The sequence below is a fragment of the Pezoporus flaviventris genome, unplaced genomic scaffold (assembly GCF_033815535.1).
Source record: "Pezoporus flaviventris isolate CSIRO_AGI_PZ_B2104156 unplaced genomic scaffold, CSIRO_AGI_Pfla_v1 ptg000006l, whole genome shotgun sequence".
Taxonomy (NCBI): domain Eukaryota; kingdom Metazoa; phylum Chordata; class Aves; order Psittaciformes; family Psittacidae; genus Pezoporus; species Pezoporus flaviventris.
Window position 1 is genome coordinate 19,377,487 of NW_026892554.1, and position 26,413 is coordinate 19,403,899.

General features: G+C 43.2%; 2 protein-coding genes across 3 annotated transcripts in view; both read left to right on the forward strand.

The window, feature by feature from the left end:
- Nucleotides 1-6,433, forward strand: part of HMG20A (high mobility group 20A) — a 40,488-nt gene extending 34,055 nt beyond the window's left edge. For both annotated transcript variants that reach the window (XM_061447270.1, XM_061447271.1), the window contains exons 8-10: nucleotides 34-249; nucleotides 1,154-1,297; nucleotides 3,621-6,433. In XM_061447270.1, coding sequence (XP_061303254.1) covers nucleotides 34-249; nucleotides 1,154-1,290 — 353 coding nt within the window. In that variant the 3' untranslated portion in view covers nucleotides 1,291-1,297; nucleotides 3,621-6,433. The remainder of the gene's footprint in view (nucleotides 1-33; nucleotides 250-1,153; nucleotides 1,298-3,620) is intronic.
- The window catches only part of PSTPIP1 (proline-serine-threonine phosphatase interacting protein 1), a 469,822-nt gene that overhangs the window by 253,699 nt on the left and 189,710 nt on the right, over nucleotides 1-26,413 (forward strand). The window lies entirely within an intron of this gene.

Genomic DNA, 26,413 nt, shown 5'->3' on the forward strand with positions numbered 1-26,413 from the left:
TTTGACTACATGGGAATGGATTGATATTCACAGCACGAGAAGCTGAGCTGCGGCAGCTGCGTAAGTCCAACATGGAGTTTGAGGAGAGGAATGCTGCTCTGCAGAAGCATGTGGAGAGCATGCGTACTGCCGTGGAGAAACTTGAGGTGGATGTGATACAGGAGCGGAGCCGCAACACAGTGCTGCAGCAGCATCTCGAGACCTTACGCCAAGCACTCACAAGCAGCTTTGCTGGAGTTCCACTACCAGGTGAGACTCTGTTTCCCTTAGGACTGTCTGACATGTTGAATTTTACTTGTGATGTTTATACGGTGCTGTGAATTTATGACGTGTGGCCTGCTGGTGTAGTTCTATGGTCCTGGCTGTTTCTGAGCCTTAGTTGTATTTGAATCATAGAATGGTTTGGGTTGGAAAGGACCTTAAGATCATCCAGTTTCAACCCCCTGCCATGGGCAAGGATGCCTCCCACTAAACCATGTCACCCAAGGCTCTGTCCAGCCTGGCCTTGAACACTGCCAGGGGCAGAGCATTTACCACTTCTTTCAGCAGTCTGTTCCAGTGCCTCAGCACCCTCACAGTAAAGAACTTCTTCCTTGTATCCAACCTGAACTTCCCCTGAACATTCCTCTTGGGTAATGAGATATGAACATTCATGCAGGGGAACATTTGGTGTCAGTGATTTATTTCAACATAGCTTTTTTATTTTTTCTTCATACTTCTCTTTCTAATAAAGAGAGGCACATATTCAGTCCTTGCTCTCCTTCACTTGCTTTGTGAAAATGTTTCTAAGTGGAAAAGATGGAACTTGCAAGTTCCTGGAGTAAAAGAAAGGCTGCATCTATAGTGTCAGGTGCTAGGGAATCCACTTAGATATTACGAAGGCCCGTCTGAAAGAGTTTGTTATAATCAGCTGTGAGGCCCAAATAAAAGAAAACCGTGCTTCGTTAGTCCTGATGTCCTTGGAACTACTCACTTTGTGGAGTTAGGCAAACATAGTCTTACAGAATCTGTCACAAGAGGCGGTGCATGGCAAAAACCACTTCCTGTAATAGTTTCCATGTTGGAACAAATTGCCCTTACCATAGTCTTAACTTTATGGAATTGCTGCAGTCATCTGAATACTCCGTGGCTCATGTTACTGTGTTAACCGTAGGTAGCGGGGAAACGCCCACGATGGAAACTATTGATTCCTACATGAACAGGCTGCACAGCATTGTTATGGCTAACCCCCAGGAGAATGAGAACCTCATCGCCACGGTCCGGGACGTGGTGAACAGACTTGAACGCTAGTGACTGGGTAAGTGTTTGCTCTTAGGCTGCTCTTCTTTGGCATCTGTGCTGTACCTCTGATGCTGATTCTTGCGTCAATCATCATATTGTACAGTCAAAACAGTTGCTTCCTCAAAGGCGCAGCAGCAGGTTGACCTAATGAAAATTAAATGAGGTTGGAAATACCCATCAGTATTAAAGGGTTCTGAATTTCCCCTTAGCTCCAAGATCTTTTGTATAAAGACATAAAGACCTGTTTGTCCCATTACTCATTGTACTCATGTAAGGTGAATAAGAATTGTGTAGAATGGTGTACAAAAAGGAGCAGGGTGACTGACTTAGAAGAGGATCCTTCTTTGAGTAAGGATATCTGAACAATGCAACATTAATTGTAGAATCTCATGGTCACAGAGAAATTCCATTCGTCTCAAGAGCTTAGAGGTGAACTCAACTCTCTTATAATCTGAAAATGCCCTACAACTGCCTGCTCTATAGCACCTGTAGTAAAGCTCTTCTGGTTATGAAGGTTTAGATGGAAAGGAAGCCGTGGTGTGTGGTTCAGGCTATATGTAGCATTTGCTGAGACTAATGATCATGTGGCTTTACACATAGGTTATTACTGAGCTCATGATTCTGTATTTTTGCTTCTGTTTAGCAGCTTAGAAAACTAATAGGGACTGAGTAGAAAAACAAAGCAACAAACAAATACCAGTCTTTCTGCATTACTGTGCTGCTTTGCAGTTCCCACATTACTTACTCCCCTACTTCCCCTGTGATGCACAGCACTAGACAGCCATTAGGAGTCTGCCTGCTTCTATTTTAACTATGGGCATACCTGCATTCTTCAGGCATTTATTATGTAGAGATCTACTGGTACATGTCTTGACTAGTGCTTAGAAATGCAAATAAAGCTGTGTTGTGCCATCTGCAAATACGAAGACAGGGTTTTTCATCCTTTCTGTGTGTGACCTTTTGTGATACTCTGTAGAACAGTTAATTACACATTCCCCATTATAGTGTGGCTTAAGCTAAAAGATCATTGTCCTTCCAGAGGGTAGCCAGATGGAACGGGCTATAGTTCTAAGAGATGACTGAGCTCCCAGCAGAATAAAGAAGTGCCTTTACTGCTGCTATTTATGAAGGGAACAGCTTGTCGATCCAGGTCTGGGATTTTTCAGTAGCTCATCAACCTCCTCATTTTCGGATACTGTTTTCAATTAGCACTTGAGCTCAGAAGGAGAACTGGGGGATGGGAAGGTTTTGCAGAACATGAGAGGGAAAGCAGTTTCTCATCAATCAGTTATTAGAAGGGTTTGCCAGGCCCTCAAGCAGATGTTTGTCCTTTAAGCACCTTGCCAGAAAAATCGTATCTTAAGGCTACTAAAACCTAGACTTTGGTTCCCATGTCAGGCAGATTCGTATTTCCTAAATGATGGACAGTGTCCATGTTCCTAAAAATGTAAATATTTTTTTCTTGGATAAACTGGATTCAGCTGTGATTTGTTTGGATAAAAGAATTCTTGCTTTAGGATTCTTCCTTCTACTTTATAGTTGAAAATTAGGACTCAGTTCCCTTCTTCCCCCTCCCACCAATACCTTCCTTCTTTCCAGCAGCAAAACAGCATGAGGCAATTAAAAATGTGATTAATAATCACCTAGTTTCATTATATAAAGACATGCATGTAACTGGATATAATTATTAAGTAATTCATAGGGCTATTAATTACAGGGATGATCACTTGGCAGTGATTACATTTTGTGATAACATCTTAGAAGGGAGAAGGTTGGGCTTTAGGGGATGCAAACTTCAAGAAGAGTAGAATCCCTCTGGAAAAGAGGCAAGCTTTGGCTAGAAAGGTTCAGTTGGCATCCAGTAAACTGTACCAGCAAACTGTCTTCATTGTCCTGTTATTAACATGCTTACGAATAATATTAATTCACCTAAATATAATCTCTATCAACTAAATGGTCTGTTTGAGGTTGAGACATGTTTCAAATCAATTTCATAGCAAAATATTTATTATGATACTCTTGAAAACCCCTGTAGGTCACAGAAGTGGGTGGGTTTTGGTGGCATAGTACATTGTCCTAATGTACTTAGTACATTTCTTGCCTACTTGACTATACCAGTGAATGGTTTTGGTTTCCTGTACTGCATGGGGAAGAGAACTTCTTTGTGCAAACACTATATAGGGCAGAAGAGAAAGTTACACTTCTGTCTCTGTAGCTTCTTTGCTGTGCTGCTTCATGTTGTGTTTGCCGATAAATCATCTAAAAACTAATGTCACGATGCCTGTTTAGTCCTGGCAGATTGAGGGCTTCTAACACTTATTTTTCTGTTTCATCTGCAGGTCTCATGCCCATGGGATGCTTTACAAAAATTTTTTTTGGCCAGTGTGGAATAAGAAGCCATGAGGGAAAGAGATGGGGTGGGAGGCAGAGCTGCAGGTTTGTCCGTGTCCCTGCCTTTGTGGTTTGTCAGTGAGACACAGATCTCAATGCGTTAAAAGGTCTTAAGAAGCCACGGACGCCACCCAGTAAACGTTTGGAACTGTCCTCTGTGGAAGCATTTAAAGGCATGCAACTTTTGTGCAATCTCCAGTTTCTTACTCCTTTTGCTGGGTGTGAGGGTGCATACGTTTGTGGACTGGCTGGCTACAGAGATGGAATCTCACAGTTGGTGAAATGAAGTCAGCCTGTGTGTTGTAGTAATAACTTTGATGTGTTATATTGCCTAATGTCTTCTGGTGTCTTTCCTTTTTTCATGTTTATCTTGTGGGATTACCTTCCTCCTCTTTACTTTCTTTCTTTTGATCTTGTTACTTGCTACTTGCAGTACTGGACAGCAGCACTTGTGTTCTCTGCTTTAACAGGCAGTCTTCTTTGGTGCCCACTGTCATGTCCTACCCTGCCTGTTAGGTTTATGTAAGCTTTTCTAAAGCAGAATCCTGGTTTTTTTTGTGTTAGCCTGTAACTTCTACAACTTGAGTCTGCTCCCTGCTAGCTGTGGTTGATGCTTTTTGTGACTCGATTCTACTGTGAGAGCGACTTCTCTTTCCCTTCTCTTCAGTCACCTCTCTTGCACATAAGCATCCTGCTCTTCTGTGAAGGTCTCCTGTTATCTCTTCAAAACTTTTGGTGGTGCATTTTGCTACCACAGAGGTCAGTGGTAATCAAGATAGCAAGTGAAACATTACTAGTTCTCAGCAGGAAAAATAAGAACCTCCATTTTGGACTAAAACCACAAAGCTTGCCCTTGCTGTGATGTGTTGCTCAGTCTAATTTAATGTTACTGCCTTGTTTTTGAGAGAATGACCTCATGGTGAGAGTGGTATTCTATAAAAAGAGAAATGGGCAGAGGGATTGCTGGATGTTTTTCCCAAAATCGCAGTGCTGGGACACAATATGCCTGGGAGCAGCACACGTATTTTTGCATGAATTATTAGAGCAGAGAAGGTTATTAGCAGCTAGGTCCACATAGCAGCCCTCAGAATTCTACATTACAGCCTGTAAGTGCTTTCACCTTTTGTACAGATAAAGTAGAGCCTGTGGAGCCTATAGCATTCAGTGTATTATGTTCCAGTGCGACCTAAATGGCCTTTCACTGACATCAGGTAGAACTCTGCATGCTGCAGTCTGTAATCTTGCTGAGCTGTGCTGCACCTCCTGTCAAAGACGAAGGCACCCACTGTCTGCACTAACTTACACAAATCATTCGCTGTCCCCTAGTTCCTGTCAAATTGTTAATTCGGGCTTCGGCTGAGCACTTGTTGGACATCCCTGGGCTTTATGGTGGTGGTTGAAATGCTCTTTCTTCCACATGACAGTCTCCTTGCCCCTCCTCAAGAAACCTTTAAGATCCCCTGTTGTGAATTGGAGGTTGCTTTCATTACTAGAGTGCGTCACAGTCAGCGTCACTTTAATGTATCTGTAACATAAGTATCTGAAAATTAAAAAGCAATTTCTTCTTTTCCCACACTCTACCCATGGACTTTGTGCTTGTCTGAAGCCATCTCCAGGTCAACAGCTTGTGTGTCAGGTCTCTGCTTGCTTATGGGTTTTTTGCTGTAGCCAGGCAGCAAGGACTTCCCTGTAAATTCAAGTCTTCCTTCAGGGAGGAAACTCCTTTCTCTTGTCTTCAGTCTCATTTTCAAGACTTCACAAAAGGAACCTCAATTTGCTGCATTGACCTCCCCTTTCTTTAGCATGAATGAGAAAGCAGATGTTGATGTGAATGTTTTTAGTGGACTCTGTAACAAATCCTGTGTGGGGGAAAAGAATCCTACTGGTTGTTAATGTCTCCAGAAGAAGCACCAACAACCTTCATCATCTCCTGTGTGTACCTTGTTCTCCAGAGTTGGTGATATTTGACTTCTGTTGAAGCAGCCAAAATGCACTGTATAGCCAAAAGATGATTTACAAAATTCTGAAGCTCACTTTGTGGCATCTTACCTAATACTTGGAGTTGTATGCCATAAAGACTCCAGAAATAGCTATGTAATATGATAGTAGGATGCAATTCCAGGCTGTGACATACACATACTGTAAATAAGATACGGGTGGCTGCAGGCTGCCCCTGCTTACATAAATTCAATGCAGCTATCAGCTTGTGGCATACTGCTAATGGATCATTGTGCTGAGTAGCATGCAAGTGTTATGGGATAGGAAATTTAAGGCAATAGTATTACCTGGGAGCTGACAAATCTCTTAGGTTTTTCCACCAGGAAGGAGGGGAGGTGATACCTGTCTTAAAGCATCTGGGGGAAGACTTAAGTTCTTGCTCACCGATGATGTGACAGATGATGTTTCGTCTCATTAAAAAGCTTATTTACATAGATTAACCCTATAAAAATGGAATTTTGTCTTTCCAGTGTTTTCTGAGTGTCACTTCAGTTTACATTTGTCAGTGTTGGCTGATTATAAAAGGTAAAATATAAAGTGGGTATCAAGGAGGAGAGTGGAATAAAATGCTGTTGTCACTTAAAACAGTGGTAAGAGCAATATATGAAACCAGAATCCATTTGCTGGACTAATGTGTTTGTAATTGTTGAGATGCCAAGTTTTCTGTACAATGTTTTTGTAATTAAACTTTGGAGTTCCTTTGTTTTTAAGAAGTTGATGTGCTTGTTTGACACTTGCTTCATTAAAATTGTTCAACATTGAATCCATTCTGATTCAATTTTAACTGCATTTTCGTGAAAGAATTATTAGTAGTGTTGCTCTTCTGTCTGAGAGATTTTGGCAATTCCATGTTAATCTTTGAAAGGAAGTAGCGTGCCCTTTTCCCCCCTCCATCCGAAGGTCCCTCCCTCTGAACAAGCTAAAGGAAGTAGTTATTATTTATAGTGATGAAAATGTCATAGATCAGTGGTTATAGCTAATTGTTATCTGGGCACTTCCTGTCATCTTTGTTCCCCAACTCGAGTAGCTTTAAAACTGTCATGAGTGACTCTCCTTCCCTCAGCCCTTTTTAGACATCTTTACCTTTCTTTGTCCTCCCTTGTTTCCCGCCACCATATTTATTTTCTCTTCCTATAAGAACCTTCTGTATCATATTCATTCCCCCTGACTTGGTTTTGCTTTTCCCGGCTGGGTTTTTATCATGCATCTTCCCTTCTGGTTGCTGAGTATGGAGTCAAACTGTAGCCTCGTGAAATCTCTGCTTTGCTGTAGATCCTCTGGGGAGGAGTTCGGATGACTTCTGCCTGCACTGGTGCTCTTTATTAAGGTCGCAGTGCTGTAAGCAACCACGTCTTTATGTTACTTTATGTTCCATCTCATTATTTTGGTTGCCATATTAATGCCTTCTCTTTCTGTATAGCAACAGACTTGGTTCAGATCCTGACTGCATATTTGGATTTACTTTGGAGTGCTTTGGAGATTTTGTAAAACACCAATTACAAAATGATGGAAGTATAAAACCTAGAAGGAATCTTGGGAAATCCCCCATAGGAGAATAGCTGCCGTGGCTAGTCAAGAGTTGGAGAAGGTAACAGCAAAGCAGGTGTTTACCTGGAGGAAAAAGTAAGAGCAAAGCAGCAGTAAGTTCATTATCAGACAGAGCTCTAGCTCCTTCCGAAGCCGTGGTGCTGTACGTGGCATCAGGAGCAGATGGTGATCCATCACGCTCAATTGAAGGCAGTGTAGTGTAATATTTCCGCTGGTTTTTCCTGTTAGTTCCCCCCTGTTTACTCTGCTGCTGGTCAATTGGACTGATGATTAATCATCATTTAAGGGAAGTTAGGGGGGTTTGAGGGCTCTTTTAAGAGGAAGGGATCACTTCCTCTTTCCTCAGGCAGGTTCCTGTTGATAATGTATTCGGAATCTGAAATTAGGTCTTTTTTTGTCTTTTTGCCTCAGTTCATTGTATCCTTCAAGTCAGGAGTACTCTGGGGCCTGTCCTCTACTTCTACCATAGAACTTGTTGCTTGTGAACCATGAGCAGTTTCTTTCCCATAATATTGAGGTTTTGGGTCTTTTTTACTTTTTAAACTTTGTCTTTCTTAATATATTCATGATTTTCCATCTTCATTGCACAATCTTTGGATTTTGTATGTATGGTACCATTTCTGTGTGTGGTGAAGTATCCACATCTGTTACATAATGCAAGGAAGAACAGAAACTGATTTATGGGTTGTGTTAATAAACCTGTAATTCTTATGCTGTGGGGGTTTGGGTATTTTATCATTTAATGTGCACACACTGATGGCTTGTGTTTCTGAAGTTACAGAAATGGGAGTTTATATAGGTCTGTAGGTTGAAACCTGGCTGAAGGCTTGTGAAGCTGAAGTCTGTATTATTAGTGCAAATAAATTAGTGCATAGTAAATGGAGACCTGTGCAATTCAAGCTTTTGAATGTTTGAACCAAAATAGTGACAAACAAATGTAGGTAGGAGATCTCTAAGCACAGTTTTGGAGGACATGAAAACATATGGCTTCCTACTCTAACATAGAGAAAGACCTTAAAGAGAGGTGTGATGCTGATAGCAGGTATCACTGAACTATGGCTCCTGTGTGAGCTTCACTTCAGCTATGTTGGGTGGGAGATAGGATGAATGATCTACTGTTTGCTCATTTTCCATCTTTGACTTCCATTTAACCCCAGTGTGAGCACAAATACAGCACAGGTTTGTTGTGTCTGTGTCTATTTGTAGCCACTATGCGGTGTTCAGACAGTTCTGTAGCTTTGGAAATCAGTGTTTATGTTAAACTATCCAGATTTTATTTGCATTTTTGATTTGAATGATGAAGAATGTGAGCAGGATCCTCTTCCAGATGTACTAATGTGTGTTTAATTTGAGTATGATAAGCATCAATATTAAAACAATGTTAGAATGCATTCTTTATGTGCTTGTCTGCTCAGGCCTGGCAACAGGTCTCTGGTGCTGATTCACCCTGGCCATGGAGGTGTCCCTGTGCTTATGCTGGTACAGTGTGGTTGAAAAATCAGATGAAATCATAATGGTGTGTATTTTATTGATTGAAGTTGTTCTAAGGAGTGGATTCGAAGATCCCTTGGTTTCTCTTTTCCTGTTGATGAAATGGCTTGTCTCCTGAGGTTGTTGGATTCTACTGTTTAAAGGTTTGTAGCTTTGGTCACGCGTGCCCTGGAAGGTGGAAGGCATATCTCACTTTTCCCTACAAGTATGTCTCTCTACTGAAGCCCCTCCGATCTTTTTGTTTGTAAATTTGTATTCTGTATACTTAGGTGTAAGGAGTTTTGCCTGTTCAGCTCCTTTGCTGCTAGATATCCATCTGGCTTCCGTGAATTGAGAGGAACGATACGTGAACTGAATACCTGGCTGTGTGGGAAGCAGGAAGAGGTCTAGTTTTCATTCTGGAGTAGTAGTGCCATGGAATTTCTATCTCATATCGGCAGTTTCAGTTTTATTAAATCTGTTCCAGGATTAGCCAGAAGTGAATTCCCTCACTTTATTCCCTCACTTTATTCCCTTACTTTGCTTAAGTCACTTGCGGAGAAATCCCAAGCTGAAGTTCTCAGCCTATAAACATGCTGCTTCAACTCCTCATCCCTCAAAATGGATGTCAACAACTGCAATAGTATTCTCATTCTTCTCTGAGGAAGTTTCTTTTCCTCTATGACACTTCAAATTCCTGCCCAAGTTGTTTCTGTTTCTTTAATATTGGAGGAAGAGAAGTAAACAGTTTGGGCTAAGGCAAGAGATGCAGGAAGTTCATCTGCTGTAAGCCAGCAGGATGGCTGCAGCCAGGAGAGTGAAAAGCTCTGCAAAATTCATCTAATGCCTTTCCTAGAAAGGCCTGTGGCACTTTGAGCATGAATGCTGTATATGCTCTGGAGCAACAGTGCACATGCTCTTTTTCTGGTATGTAACTATGGATTATGGAGAGTGTTCATTTTGTCCTCAGAAGCCTTTTGTTCCCTTAAATACTTGTGCAGAAGCAGAGCATCTGCTCCTTTAGAACTGTAGCTGTATACTGGCTTTCGAGCAGATGCTGTGAGCTTGAGATGCAGAAGGGGAGAGGGTCACTTTGTTCTGCTTACTAACAATGAGTGGCTCTGACACATGTAAATGCACGGAGTCAAATTCAGTTTACAGTTTAGTTTTTCTGCTAAAGGTAAGAATTACATTCTACCCTCGTTCCTTCCCAAATCAGTTGAGGGACTTTGTAGGTTAAGGACAGCAGAAGTGAGAGGATAGAGCAGTAGAATTTGCATTTATTCTTGAGGTTAATGTTCACCTGCTGCCAGTGCGTAAGTGGTTGAGGCTTTAACCTCCGTAAGTTTGGATTCAGACCTGTAAATTCAGTATGTTTTGAAGTGCTTTTGCGTATTAAAAGTAGGAAATGTGAATATGGAGTTCCAGCTGCACTCTAGTTTCAGGACTTCTCAGTTACGCAGTAAGTGTTCATTTGCAGATGTCTGGAATCTCTATCCACGTAAGGCAAAGAACCCATTTTCTACTGGGGGAAGCAGTGCCCTCTAATGATAAATCTTGGTATCTCAATGAGAATGAAAAAGCCTGTTGTGGGAGCCAAAGCCAGAGAGCTTCTGCGTGTGGAAACTTAGTTCCTGGCTTTGTTGCAGGCAGATGGTGGTTTCGTGGGGTTTTGTGGTGTTTTTTTTAATTATTATTTCATTTCTTTGTTTCATGCAGATGCATTTTCCTTCTGCTGTGCTGTGAGGGCTGGTCGGGGTGGAAGTGGTACAGCAAGTATTGTGTTACAAGGAAATGCTGCTAGGGCAAATAAAACATGAACTCAGTTTGCATGTCTTTGAACTTGTCATTCTGACAGCAAGGAATGGCTGTGATAAAGGTTTCTAGTTGGCTGAGGCTGCTTCTGTGTGTTGGCTGATATGTCAAATCAGCACAGCTGACTTCTCTAGCTTCCTAACTAGCAGGAGCTGTAATACATAAATCCATGTAATGGAAGCTTTGCAACTGTTGGTATTTACATAGCACTGTGTCTTTGCAGGGCTGGTTTTCATTCTGGGAGCCTGCAACAGCCTCACACACCAACAACACTGCCAGCTTTCTGGAGCTAGAGCATATGCAGCATGGTGGTAGCTGCTTTACTATGATCTTACTCCAGCCAAAGCACCCCTGCCCAACTGTGAGCTTCATGAACTCATTGAAGTGGTAAAAAGCTGCCCAGCTTTTCTTCTTGATGAAAGTTTTGGGTATTCTGTGAATCATGTAGAGGTCTGGCAAGCACCAGCTTTGTACTAAATAAGCAGAGGATCAGAGGAAAGAAGGGAGAAGCAGGAAGTCCTTTCTGGATGTATCTTACGTGCATTTTGGCTCATTATTTCATGAAACTGTACACTGAAATGATGTTGGAGCACAGGCTATAGAGAACCATCCTCTTTTCAGCGTCTGAAGTTGTCAGTAAATAGATGACAATCTAAATCCAACTCCCTATTCCATGCTGTTGCCCTTACCTGTGTGTTTTCCTGTCCTGCCTGCCTTTCCCTCTCTTGCCCTCTTTCCTTGTGCTGAGCTGCTTGGGCTTAAAATTGACCAAGTGCGTCCGCCAACAAAGATTTTTCCTATGGAGAACGTTGTTTCTCAATGGATGTCACTGGAGAGGCAGTGAATTTGGAGGGTGCCTACAGCTACTGCAATTGAAATGTTCAGGAAAGGCAGAACTATGGAAGTAAGTGTTTAAAATTATCTTGTCTTCTGTGAAATGGGGGCGCAACAAATCAACTCAGCAACTGCCATTCTCTCTGGTACCCGTTTGCAAGCCAGATACTGATAAAACAAACTGAAGGTATAAAATCAAAGACCGTTTCATCTGGGATGGGGAGCGGGCAGGGGAGAAGATGATCTTATTGATAAAAGCAAATACACAAAATAACAAATTCCTGGCTTTTTCCCTTGGGATATGTTCAATTGTAGAAAGAATGTTTATGGAAGAATATATTGTGCTGTTTAAGCATGCTTCAAAGAACATCTCCTTTCTTACCTTGTAGAAATTCCTCCTAATGGAATTCATTCCCAAGCACCCAGGCATCTCAGGTTTTTTTCTTTTCTTTTCCTTTTTTAGACCATATGTCAGTAGAACTGATGTATATTACCCATGGGCCAGTTTATAGAGGGGTAGCTTAATCTGGGCACGTCCTTACCTTCAATTGCAAGTCTGTTGTATTTAATGGGGTGTTAACTCGGTTTATTCTCTGGGATTTGTGCAGTAATTTTATTGCCTGCAAAAGGAGCAATTTGAAGCCAGATGAAGTATAGGTATACTCTGTAACATACCTGCTTAGCTTGGCAATGATGCCTGGACATGCTTGCCTTATTCTGGTATTTGTATTTTCTCATCACATCTCTTGCATCTCTTTTTCTGGCAGTCCTGCTGTGAGTCTGAGGGATATCTCTATGTACTGCATCTGATCTGTTTGCAAATCTGATAGCCCATCTTGGACTAATGCAGACCTCTTATTTCTGCAGGCTTTCATGGGCATAAGCACGGGCAGGATTTGGTCTTTACATCCTCCTCAATATACTCTAGCTCTGACTTGATTTTTGTCCCTTCTCATCTTTAGTCCTGTCCTCCTCTGTGACTCATAACTAGAGCTGGAGTCTGCTCTTCGGCTTGCATGGGGTTATTCATTTGGTGCTTTCTCCATCCCCCTGAATCCTTTTGACATTGCATAAATTTCCGTTACTCGTGTGACTGCAGAAGGAATTCCAAGATCCTTTTCAGGAAGCAGTTATACAGATGCAGTTTCGCTTTGGTACCAACCAGCAGTACCGAGTGTCACACAGGATTTCATAGACAATTGCTGTCGAGGCATTACATTTTTCAGTTACACTGTTCTGTAGACTACCATCTACCGAGGCTTATCACACTCTGGGTTTATTATTCCCATCTTGTTTTGTCCTGATTCAGTCCCATACAACAAGAAAAGATGTGTCAAATGTTATTGGCAGTGCAGACAAGCATAAGAATAACAGTGGACTCTGAAGTCAGCTTGTACTAATAAGGCTATTTGGTAGTTGAGTTCAGTGATGTTGTAGCAGAACCGACAGTGAATTATAGCCCAAGACAGTCATAATGAAATAGGTTCCTGTAGTGCTGAGGCACCAGCAAAACAAAGTCAGAGGGGAAATCAAAGACAAAGAACAAAAATCAACTTTAAGTTGACTGACTATGCAATGTGGCAGAGTTTTAAAAAGACTTTGCTGGGATGCAGCTGTTCTGTAGAGGAATGGCATGGATCCGCATCCGTGCCTCAGGACAAAGCTGAATTGTTCAGCCCTCTTCCATTGGTGGTCTTACAACTTCCTAGCGATAAAAGCACAGTTTCATGAACATTAAAAACCATTTCACTAGGCAGTATGTGTTTAATGTGAATGAGACACACAATGTCACCTCTGTTGCGCTGTGAGTGCCTGAAAGCATCCTGTGCTGTTTATGCTTGTTATAGAGGACAGACAGCACTAAACTCATCAGAAACTCTCCTGGAACACACCGATGCCCTGAACTTACATGAAGTATCAGGTTTGTTTGTCACAGTGCAGTTTTGTTGTCATATGGCTTTGACATTTTTAATCTAGTAGTAGATACTTGACAACTAGATCAACTGTTCCATAGAGCCAAAGCTTCCAAGGAAAGCCTTGAAAGTCATGAAAACTTAGTCACAGAATTTGCTGGAGCCATGATTTCATCTGCAGTCTTGAGCAATTGTAGATGTGATTATGGATTATCAGCCTGTGGGGAAGCTGAAACTGGCTCTGCAGCTTTTCCTGGGCTCATCCAGTATCTCCCATCCTGCAGCAGAGCTTCACAGAGGAATCTGCATGGGGTTTCTCAAGAAAAAAAATCAAAGAGGAACTCCTGCAATGAATTACAAGTCTGTGAAAGCCTATAATTCTTCAGCTAAAATAGCAATGCTCTTTCACATATAATGGGGTCACTGTTTCTCTGGTGAGTTTCTCATGTTATTGATACTTACTAGCAGGATTCCAATTTGATGATAAAATATCAGCACTTCAAAATCCTAGCAATGAGAGAGTTTCAAATGACAAAAATATCAGTCCTGTCACTTAAAGAAACACTTTTTTCCATCGCTGTGGCTACTTTTTCTTAACGATAGGAAATGTCAATCCTATCGTGAAGCTCTCTAGTAGTAAATTCCCTGAATCCAGTGTCTCACTATCCAGGGCCAATGCGTTTTCACATAGCAGGAGATCTGTTGAGAGGAAGGTATCCTCAGGGTAAGGTGGGAGGACTGAGCCTGCATCCAGATCATCTGGGTCCAGTGTCCAGGCTCCGAGACAGACTTTGTGTGTGATGTACTATTTCTGTCTTATGGTCTGGTCAACGTATTAGCAAAAGATACTTGGATACTGCAATGATGGGGATGATAGAAGGTGTAGATGGTTCTTGGGCATGTCATTCATTTTTCTCTGCTTCAGCTCTTCATTGTGCAAATGAAAAGAGTAAACATCATTCATTTAGACAGAGTGCTGCCTGAACAAGGGGCTGTCTTAGCCTGCGTGCCAGCAGTGTCCAGGAAATAGCACTGTGATCTGAATCTGTAGGCAGCATTCTATCGTCTACCTCCAATGAGAGTTTTGCATATGGGTAAGAGATTAGAGATTGGAAATGGTGATTTCTTGTTTGCTTTTTTATTATCATTTCAGGGAGACTCGTGATATCTTTTTTCTCTTTGAGATGTGCTGCCTAAGAGAGCAAATATTGCAGCTGAATCTTGTTTTCATTATTCTTTCTCAAATTCTGGCCTTTAAGAATGCAAGCAGACATGGTGTCTGTACAAGGAGGTGGCAGAGGTCTTGTGCAGTCTTCTCAAAACAGTCCTTTTCTCTTTGCATGGTGTAGCAGTCAGAAAATGCATCAGGAAGGTAGAGATAAAAGAGAATTAATGACACGAGCCAGAAATAACCTTTTGACTGGGCTTGTTCACCTAGCCCAAAATTACCAGTATAATGAAAGTGTGGGGTTGAGCCATCTTTAAGGGTAAAGATTTAGTCTGCCTGGACATGTATTTGTCAAAATACTTAACTGTGGTGTGGGTGCATTAGTAAAATGAAACGATGCCGTATTAAAATCAGTATCCATACAGTCTTGCATAATTTAACTCTATCAGGTTAGAAAGGGATTTTTTAGCATATCAATGAGCCCTGGCTGGGTTTATTGTCTACAGAGACTGCATAGTAAATAATACATTATCAACGATGTGTTTCTCAGGATCCTAAATTCACCACTCTCCACAATCTCCGTCTTTTCTTCACTGGACTGCTTAGTCTCTTCTGAGCTGCAGTCCTGCTCCTCATTCCGGTCAGGTTGAAGCACATTTCCATTGCTTTGCTGGAGATTCAGAGCAAAGGTCAGGCTGCTACAAGGAGTTTAACTGGGGAGGGGTGAATATTGAGCCCCCTTTCAGGTAAGGGAAGAGTTGCACTGCCAGGAAACTCACATTGTGATTAGAAGCTGGTCATCATCATGCTGGGAGGATGGAGCTGAGTACAGAAGAAAACTAGTCAGTCAGAATGGTCTTTGCCCCATCTTTTCTACATAAGGGGGAAGTCACAGGTGAGAAACCTCATTTTATTAACCCAATCTGAAGTTGGGAGGAGAAAACGGGATAAAGCAGGTCAGGTTTAGGCTTCACTGGTAGCTCTAGAGCTGGCTCAGTTGCTGCCTGTGAAGGGAAGGTTCCTGTCAGCACCAGATCTCCCAAGAGACCTTGTTTGCTGAGCTTCTGTGATGGGAAGTTTCAGAGCTAGTGTCAGTCTGGATGGTTCATTAGTTTAAATGTCTGGGTTTGGGAGGTATGTGCTCAAGCAAAGGCTTCTAAATATAAAATAGTCCTGTGAAGTTTTCATCTTATGAATATTCACTTGTTGAATTTACATCTTGTTTTTTATCTCTGAGCTGCTAGAACAGAGCCTTCCACAGAGGACAGCCCTCCCATCTGGCTGCATAAACTCTGATGGAAAGATGTTGCAAACCCAGTCCCTTGTTTAATATGTCTGTGCCCTTCAGTTGGTTTCTTTCAGCACACTTTGAAGACCCAGCCATTGAGACATGCAAGCTCTAGTAAACTAGGACTTGAGCAGAGTTTTGGTCTGTACACCCTTGAATGTGTTGACTGAAGTGGTGGAGGCGCAGGTGGAACTTGAGAGACTGAGGTTATTTGGGAAGCTGTTCTCAGCACAGAAAGTTCTTGGTGCACTTGGGAGAGAATAAACACATCCTTCACATGCTTGTTGGGCATCTGGAGTGTGATGCTTTGGAACTACAGGGAGGACTCTCTGTTAGGATGGAGGGTTATGACTAGAGCTTGCAGAGGTATCAGGGGTTTGTTAGACTGTTCTCATTTACTTTTCTTTCAGCTATGTATTGAGTTATTTTGTGATCCACCTTCATGTGGTGGCTAATGGAAGAGAGTCGGTGCAATTGCTCCAAATAAAGCCTTTTAGCCACTAGATTCTAATTAAAGCAACCTTTTTTTTTTTCTTTTCAGAGAAGAAAAAAGTACCCTTCAAAAAGCTACACTTTTTTTGTATCAGCTGAATATATATGCAATAATTTGCCAGCCTGATGGAGACAGGAGTTGAAATATACTTGGAGCAGTTATGTTCAACCAGATGTACGTGCTGGCACTACCTGGAGCTTATTTCTCCCACAAGGTGATATTTCTACCATGTAATCTTGCTGCTTCCTGCTGTAGGCACTATTAAGGAGAATGTGTCAGAAAATTTAGTCAAAATGGCTTTCTTTCAGGAAATTCCATTTCAGTTATGCCCGTGGGGAAAGACTGCATAGATTTAGGTGAAAATTCATAGTTCTTGGGTTTGACCAGTTACAGGGGCAAGTCCACATGCCTGATTGCAGGAGCACTTACATTTACAAATCCTACCCTCAGGTTCTCTAGGGAGATGGTTTCTTTCATCTTGCCTGCTGCTTCCATGTGCTTAGCTGCTCAAGCAGGGATGGAGGAGAGCAGCTTTTCCTAGTGGAAAAAAACCACCACACCTATAAAGATGATTATTAAAACTAAGCAGTTAAATTTCATATGTATGGTAGGTTCTTAGTGTGCGGTGCAGCCATGAAAACAGTGGGAAGGGTCTGCCCTGTAGTTGAGGAGCTGTCCTGCCTTGGTATGAGACAAAGGGCTCGTTGGATAGACTGGGTCTAAACTGGTGGTGATGTTGCGGGGGGATTGCCTTATCTCTAAACCTCATTTCCCTTCCAAATGGGCCTGTAACCTCAGACTGAGAAATCAGTGCTCAGGAGAACAGTCATCACAAATGCAGCTTCCAAGTGCCAGGAGCATTAGTGAAAAAGCAACCCCAAACTTCCTTCTGTATTAGTGAATCTATTCACAAGTCTTACCAAGGTAACTCAGTGCCTGACCCACAGCCATCCCCAGGAGGAGAGAGTGATGGAGTGAATGAATTGCAGCTAATACTTAACTAGCCTCCAGACTTGGTGAAAAGATACGGTGGATAAGTGTGCATGAGGCTCAGTACATGAGAATCTCTGATTTTCTTCCTTCTGTAACTGTCCCTGTGCTTCAGAACAGCTCTTCATAATTCCTTTCCCTTACTGTCCTTAAGACCAAACAGCCTCTTACTCGCCACTTGAAGCATTTCGGCTCTGTTGATATGGAACCATTCCCTATCGCTCCCTCCGGAGTTCCATAAATTATATCCCTGAAAATCCTTCTGTCCAACATCCTGTGGTTTAAAAAAAACAGAAAAGACATTAAAAAATCCTTTCTCTGCTCTCCCTTTCCTCCTGGTCCCTTGCACCTGAGCTGGCTCTATCTGTGAAGCTCCAAAGCCTGTAAGTGATGCTGATTGCCTCTGAGTCAGAGAGGCTTTTAAATCTGAGTGTAAAATGAGACTCCTACAGCAGTAAACAGAGTGATCATATACCTCCTTTGAAGTTACCATTTAAATAACCTCCAGGGCTTTACTGATGCAGGAAGCAAGCAAGAGGAAATAATTCCCTCCTTCCTCCCCTCTCCCACTCCTCTCTCCAAAGTAGGGAAAATGAATTCCCTGGCAGAGGAGGGACCCTGGTATTACAGAAGAGATGAATGGCTCTCACTTGCAGCTTAGTTAATGAGTCAGCACATATTCATACATGGACACAATTTATTAACCCCTAAACACTGCAGATGATGGTGTTATCGCTCTGATAAAGTAATTTTAATTAGCTGTGTAATTTATAATGTTGCTGCTCCATCGGGGGAAGCCTGTGCCCCGACTTGGTGCCAGGGAAGAGAGGATCAAGGAAACAGGAGGTGTCCTAGCAGGACTGTGGGAGCTGACCGGGTTGCAGACCATTTTGTGCTGGTTCCTCACCCCTGTGTGGTGTTCCTGGTGCTCCTAATTCATGAGAAGGTGGATGTGTGTTTTCAGGCCTCCAGCTCTACATCTGAATGTATGCATGGATTTCTCCTGAAGACAGACACATAGCAACAGCCCAAGTATGTGTGCATGACATCTGGCAGCACTGGAGGGATGTTCAGTGATGTGCTGGAAATGAGGTCACCCTGTGCTGAACAGGATACTGTAATGTTGGGTGGCAGCATTATATGCTCTTGAGATTATGGTAGGGTGTTCTTTGTTGGCTGATGGCATATGGCTACCAAATATGAGCATAGTATAACCTTGTGAGACCTTTGTAGTTAGCATGTACTGCAATGATATAATGAGACAGCTTTCTAGTGAGATAGCAGGGCTACCCACTACTGGAGGGATTGGGAACTGAGGAACCTGGAGAAGTAACACTCTTATTTGCCTGGATATTACTTGTTAGCCAGGGAGGTTAACCAGTCAATACCTAAATAAGCTCACTCCTTTGTTAAGTGATTTATTAAATAGTAAGATTTATTCCAATAATTAAATAGAGTTTATTAGTGTAGCAGATTAACTGGAGAATGCCCTAAAGACACCTTAGTGTGGGTCTGCAGCTCACCGAGCTGCCTGAGGCCAGTCTCTGCTGGGATCAGAAATGCAGTGCTTGTGGATTCCTGTGTCTTCAGCTTGCTCTTAAGCAAGTGTTTGGGGCTTACCTTTCATGAGGAGAAATACTTGCTTGCCTGAGCATGTCACTAGCCAGTCCTTGGCCTGACTGAAAACATGAGGAGTTCCCAAGCCAATTATACCTGCACTAATCATAATTTGCTCCTTAATCTAAGAGTATTTGCCTCTGTGACTGTGTTTATGTGAACAATTTGATTAGGTGCTTGGAATAAACTGTGTAATTATGCCATAGATATTCCTGATGCGTGCCTTGTTTTCATGCTCTAAGTTACCACTGCCCATTGTTTTAGTGCAATAGCACATGCTGCTGTTAGAACTGGAGCTCCATTGTGCTAGGTATTGTACAGGCATGCAGTAAGAGGCGGTCTCTGTCCTGGAGAGGTTATGGCTTTACTGTTGTACAACAGCCTGCTACAGTGTCTTTATAGACATTAGTACCCTTAATAGTTCCATGGGTTCCATAGTGGAAATGGCATAGCAGACCTTTTGGCCTGTGAAGGCAGTGGTGTTCCTGACTTCACCCTTGTCCGTATTCTTCCAGCATTACCAGTGCTGAGGTGTTTAGACAGAATTTTAGGACACGGTAGTTTCAAGTGTGCTTGGAACTGGGTGCTTCTGCTTTCTCAGTGAGTCCTCCTGAGGGTGGAAGTGTAAAGCCAGGCCATCCTCTCATCCCCACAGCGTGGGTTTCTGTTTTGTCAGATGTATTTTATTGCGAGCTGAATTCTTTCCCAGCTTTTGTGTGCTTCTGCAGATTCCCTTGACCTCGTGCCAATCAATGATGAATTGAACAAGTCTCCATCGAAAACACTGCAGAAGCCAGAGGAATGCCAGCCTCGCTGTGTAGTGCATGAAGTCAAAATATTTTAAGCTTAAGAGTGATGGGTATGGTTCTTCTATTTCAGTCTGCTCCTTCAGATTAAAAAGCTGCTAAAAGCATCAGCTTGTCTTGAGGCATCTGCTGCTTCATGACCAATGAGTGGCATGTCCAGGACTGGAGGCTGTGGGTAGGAGGATGATATTTTGTGATAAATGTATGTGGTGGTGGTTTATGTTCAGGAAGTTGTTTTTAAAAGTCTTCTGCAGCAACTGATCAATCTGTTGGAGATGGCTGAAATAGCATCCAGCACTCCTTGACTTTGAGGAACACGGAAAGCATAAAAGGCCCATAGACCTCTAACATATGCAAAGTCACTTTCTGGTTATGCCTCTTTCTTGCATTCCCCTCTGCTGTGCTGTTACTGTGTTAGATTGGCCATAACTGCAGAATATCATTCTGTAATATGTATCAGATCTCTTATTAATTCTGTAACAGTTCTTACAGTTTTGTGGCTCTATGATTAAATCTGCAAAGCATTTATATGAAAAACTATAAAGTAACAGATTACTGTTATTTTTCACTTGCCCTGCGTTCAGTTTTCAGTGTCAGAGGTTCAATGAGCCACATTCTGTGGTGATGGGAATCAATGGTGGTGGAGTTGATTGGTTTGAATTTAATGGTATGAGACTATCAGGATTTCCTGAGTAAATTGGGAGACTGGAAACATGCTTAAAGACACAGCTGGTAGAACCAGTCTGTAAAACCTTTGAAATGATGAAAAGGCATAAATATCAGGCTGCTTCCTGTCAGACTCCTGTGATCTGTCACAGCACTAGCGGTAGGAGGAGGAGAGGAGCAGAGGCTACAAAAGGTAACCCATATTTCTGGAAATGGCTGGTGGGACTTGGAACTGGTTTTAGCTCGCATGAAGCTTTGGGGCTGAGGCCAAGTGCTATTTCCGGAATTTGAGGTTGACCCACAGCTGGGATTAAGGGCTTGAGTTTCATTTGGTTTAAATCTGAAGTTGAACTTAGTTGACATCCACTTAGTTGGGATTCTAGGAAATCAAAGCAAGCTTCATTGACTGACACGAGACGCAGTTTTCAAATACATTTGAGTCGTATTCCAACAACAAAATGAGAGCCCAAACTGGTGATGCTTAAGTCTGACCTCAGTTCTCTCATATCTTCTGTGTTTTGGAACCTGGGGAGGAGGGAGGCATAGAAGAGAAAAAGCTGTCTGGCAAATAGAAATTCAATTGGCTTAATGTACAGAGTATTTTGCTGCAGCCTAACTGGAGCCTCTTATTAAGAATCTGATGGCACTTCTAAACAGGGAGCGCTGCTCCCTTGGAGGGGGCAATCTCCAATCATACACCAGCATTGCTTCTGACATATTTATGACTCCAATAAAATCTCCCATCTGGTATATTTTAAAATAAAATTGAAAATTTATCACTTCCCCTTAGTTGGGTTGTCGTTCTCCCCCAGAGCAGATAGCCAGGCTGAGATTGCTGCAGCGGCAACCTGTCAGCCCACGTTAGGCTGAGGTGTGAGTTAAATTTCAATACTTTCCACATTACAGCTGTCTGGGGTGGGGAAATTGCAAGGAGAAAAGCAGAGAGTCTGTTATTTTTATTCCTTAGTCTCTCCTGGTTGGTTTTGGTTCTGTTTTGGTTAGCTTTGTTCACACCACAGTGCACCTAGGGGGGAGAAGCTACTCCCCTTTTATCTGGGTTTCCACAGCCTTTACTTTGTCAAAGGCACCTGTGAAGGGGATGAGGCAGAAACTGAGTGCTCTCTCCCTCTATGCTCTGCCATTAGGCTGGGCTGCAGGAAGAGATCCTTCTCCATATGTGTACCGGGCAAGTTTATAGCATTTATAGAGCCTGTCTTAGAGGCTGTAACTTCTGGCAGAGCAGAGCTAAAGGAGCGGTGCTGGTTCTGAATTCCCCGACCAAGGACCAAAGGAGAGGTGTGCCTGGCATTTTGTTTCTCTGAAGGTGTACAGCTGTATCTAAGAAAGTCTAGATTCCATCACAGCAGGGAGAAATGGATGTTTCTGGAAGCAGGAGCAGCACAGTGTGGATATGCCTGGCTATCCAGGCTTAGAAGCCTTTATGATGAGTTTAGGTCAAGCACTTTGAAGCAGTTTGCAATAGATGAAATGATTCACCTGCCACAGGATTGCTTTGTGTGTCCATAGCTGAAGTGGGTCTGAAATGTGAAGCAGCTGAAGCTGAGACTAGTGCTGTAGCTGCCTGCCAGAATGTGGTTCCCAGGGGATCACTGGGATGTCACATTTAGCCCGTAGTGGACAGAAAGCGTGGAATAGGGGTGACATGCGGGTAAGGTGCTTCCTGGCAAAATTGTGAGCAGATCTTTCTCAGGTGGAAGGCTGTCTCTACACCATACAGGGCCCAGGCAGGCAGCAGTGTGTTCTGCCTTATGCTTTTGATTAATGCTGGAGTCATGCCTGGCTGGCTGGCCTGGCATTGCCCACTGATGCATTTGATTAGGTGCATTTGTTTCTGTTTAGATAACCATCCGACTGTAAAATTATCAGAGGTCTTATCTGGGCAATATAGGGGAGTAAAATGCCTTTATCCTCCACCTCCTGCAATTGCTTCATTGCTTAGAGTTACTGTGGGACTTGTGACAGGTGCCCCCCCACTGTAACGCGTAGTAAGGTAGGAGAGCACAGTGGTGATTAAGATGCTTGTGTGAAGGTTGCAGTAGTTTACCCCCCCATAAGCTCAAATCCTGAGTCCCTTAATCAGGGGAAAAGAGCAGGAGCACTGCAAATGAATCTCTAAATGGTCTCGTGGCTGGTTCATGGCAGTCCTGACAGTGCTCATACATAGTTATAGGCTGGGTCTTGGGAATGCAGGTGCCTGCTCTGAAAGAAGATTGAATTCCACACATGGTTTATCAGCTATAGGTATTGAACCTATGTGAGGCCAGCTGCGACCTCAGCCCATGCTCCATGTGCTGGGCTCTGAGCTGCAGAGTCAAATGCAGCCCCCCAGTATTTTAGGCTTAATAGATGCAGCCTTCACTTGAGGCTTAAGAATTCTTTTCTACGGAGCACATATAAAACTTATGCATGAGCTGTGTATTTGTGCAGTGTGCTTCTTATTGCAAAACAGTGCATTTTGTGCTCCTGTGCAATGGGCTTTTGTTCTTCTGATGTGTATTTGTGCAGGTGAACATATGGTTAAGGATCTGCCTGTGTGCATTTGAGCATGACATTAGTGTATGGATAAGTCTTCTGAGAATACTGTGTTTGTTTTTGGTGCTGTGCTTCCACCAGTGTACATTTTGTACACATACAGCGCATAACTGCATGTCATTGCACTCTTGACTGTTCATTCCAGAAAACAGGAAACCAGAACAATTAAGGGTGGTTTTTGAGTGCATCAGATATATTATTTCCTTTCTCAGCAACTGTACATTTGCTAATGTTGAATTTATTCTAAATGGATGTACAGGTACAATTCTTGATTTAGAAAATCATTGTGACGTAGAGTGAATGAATGTTTTCTTTGCATGCTCCCTTAGTACACAAGCTCTTGTTGGCTATAGAAACAAGAGGTGCTTTGCACTGAAAATAACCTGTGTCTGCCTTACGTGCTCTAAATGCGTGTTTGTGAAGGGGGGCTTATGGCATGTGTGCCCAGTGTGCAGTTCAAGTGTGGCTGATGTCTAAGAATCAGTGTGCTCACTTTGTGTCTGTGCAGGGTAAGCACATATTTCCCTGCATTTGCCAGCAGAGGTACAGGAGTGTTGAGTCTTCATATTGTTAAAATAACACAAGAGTTGTCCACATATTTCCTGATTCTTTAAAATGTCCTCCAGCTTCCATGGTTTAAATTTCGAAGTGTCTGTCCAAGTGATCTATGTCAAAACATCAGGAAGGATATTTAAGCAGTTATGTCAGTGGAATGGAACAAAGTCATGAGTTAATGCTTTTCTGATGCTGTATAAAAGGGAAAATGGTGAAGAAGAGCCACAAGTGAAATACAAAATGAAGCAGAGCAGCCAAGGTAAAGTCAGGAGGTTTGTGCTTAAATTGGAGACATCTGCAGCAGAAGAATGCACATGATGAGATTTCATTTTTATGCTTTCCTATGATCATACCATCCTGTTGCAGATCTGGGACCCTTTCGGGCCAGTCCCCAGGAACCAGGAAGGATGATGTAGCCCTCCTAACCTTGTTGCTTCCTCTTAGCTGTCCTGTCAGGTGCTTTGAAAGTGAGTCAAGGCCTTCATTATCCCACCATTTCTTTTCAATGGCATTTAAAAAGACCTGACACAGAGTAGGAATGATTGAAATGCCTGCTGCTTTTCTCTGTAATTATCCAGTTTCCTTGTTGGGACTGAAATTACTGCCCTGCAAGAGTACAATGTCCCTATTACCACGTAAGAGGAAGCCAAACACAAACCTGCCTGGCTGCAGCTCACGCCATTGTACGTATTCACACATTAAAATGATTTTCCTTGGCTGTACTGTGCAATACGTGACCCAGGCTACAGTGGTGGAGCTAGAAGGAGTGGTAGATGGCTGGGAAAAGGAGGCGGAAGGAGCACAGGGAAAGGAGATGGACAGAGAGAGGGGATGGCAGGAGGAAAACAATGCCAAACAATAGGACAATGTCCTGAAGACAAGGAGAGGGGAGTCACATGGCTTTGGGAACAAGGAGCTGTGAAGAACTTGGGAGGGCCAGTGCACTTGAGAGTTCTCTTGGGATGGCTCTGTCAGAACCAGGTTCATTACTGTCTCCAGCCTGCAGGGTCAGTGCACCAACCTGAGCAACAGTGCAGCTCCATGCTCTCTACCTCCATGGAAGTGGTAGTAGCTTGTAGAGCAAGTAGAGTGCTTGAAGATACTTACAAGCTGCTTCTCTCCTTTTTCCTACATGGGTCTTTTAAAATGGTAACAGTAGTACACTGAAATAAGGGAATATGGTCCTTGAACTGTAATCAGTCCTCAGACACCTTTTGTTGCAGATTGCCCAACTGAAGGCCTTGCCTGTAGCCTGTGGTAGGAACAGGAGGACAAAAGAACAAATATGGGAAAAATGAAGACTGGCTTGAAGTGAGAGGAATCAGATGATGGTTGAGGCAAAGCCTCACTCCGTTATGGTGTGCCTTCTGCAGTGTTTGCTTCTTAGAAGGTGCTCAAGGAGCATTGCAGCCATTGCCAAGGGAAATGAGATCTGGAGATAGGAGGAAACACAAAAACTGGGAACAGTAGAAGCTTTCTCAGCCATTTAGCAAAAGGCAGGAGTGTGCCAGGGATGGTGTGAGACACCAGAGGGAGCTGACAGGGATTTCTGGAGGTAGTTTTTAGCCAGCTACTGTTTTGTCTTATCCTGAAGAGTCCCCGTCTGTACCTGGACTGTAAACTCACCTCCAGATGGATGTTGGAGTGTTAGTGGATGTGCAAGGTGAGAGGAGGAGGGAAAGAACGAGAGGATTAGGCTGGAGATCAATGCAGTAAATTACTCCCATGCTCTCAGAGAGCTTGCAAGCTCTCTGTAATAAGGAAGGAGGCAGAAAGAGCTCCTGCGTGCAGCCTCTGAGGTGTGTGGGTAAATCCTGCCGCAGCCTGGGGCATTTTCATGGAGCTCAGCTGCCTGGCCCTTGCTTCCCGCTTCCCTTGGCAGCCTCTTCCCTGCCCCCTCTCCCTCCAGTTCCTTGTGACAGGCTTATAAATCCTGGGACCCCTGATGCTGGAATGTCATTTTGGCCTAGCTGGAATTGTTTATAAGCACAGAGCTCTGATGCTGTCTCCAAAGCCTCTGGAGAGCTGAGAAGGGCTATTTTTCATGTGATGCTTTTGGAGAATGCTATGGGAAAAGGTCAAGGGACAGAGTGGGAACGAGTAGGTCACATACTCATTGGTTTAGGGCACCACAACAACATTGGTTCTTTAAGATCTCAGAGCCTGCATTGTAAAAATAAGCACCTCTCATTGAGCTGCCTGGGAAAGAACAGGGCCCTGCCTGCAAGCGGATGTGCACTGCGTTCCTCTGCGTTCCTTCTCCTGCCTTGGCAGTCGCCGCGTCTCGGCAGCCCTGTGAACCGGACAGAGCCCTCAAACAGTGAGCAGCATCTTAAACAGCCTCTCTGCTTGCTGCTCTGACCTTTGTAATACAAGGAGCAGTTGTGTGAGAGCAGGGGCTAGCCTGATGCACCTGACACGAGTGGCTGTCTTTGAGTGGGGCCTGGGAGCAGCGCAGGATTCCTCCATCCATCCCTGTGTCTCCGTGCTGGGTCCGTAGGCAAAAGGAGCCCAGTCCTGAGCAGCTCTTCAGCCTTTGTTTTTGCATGTTATCTTTGCTCATTTAAATTGGGGTGGGGGGAAGCAGTCTGAGAAGGATTGTCTTGTTCTCCTTTCTTCCTCCTTGATTCACACATACTAGAGATATCAGCTGGAGTGTGGGGAGTGTGCGAAGGAACAGGAAGCAGAGTGGTGAGGTAGCAAGTCATTTACATTGGAGATATAAGCTGAATGTGCATTTCCCTACACTGCTGCCATCAATCACACAGATTTCCTGTAAGCTACGGAATAGAGGAGTGGAGTTTGCTTGCTTCCCGCTTCCCCCGGGAATGGAAACACTCATTTGTTTCACTGCCTAGAAATGCTGATCTCTCAAAACATTTATTGTTTCAGAGAGACATGCCGTTCTGAGGCTGGATTTTTCAGCTTCCTCTTATCTGGTGTTCGGAAATGTCATCAGATGTCCTGCAGACCTGGAGAATTGCTCTGCTGGTGCTCTAGCTCTGTTAGGGATGTAAAGGTGCTGCT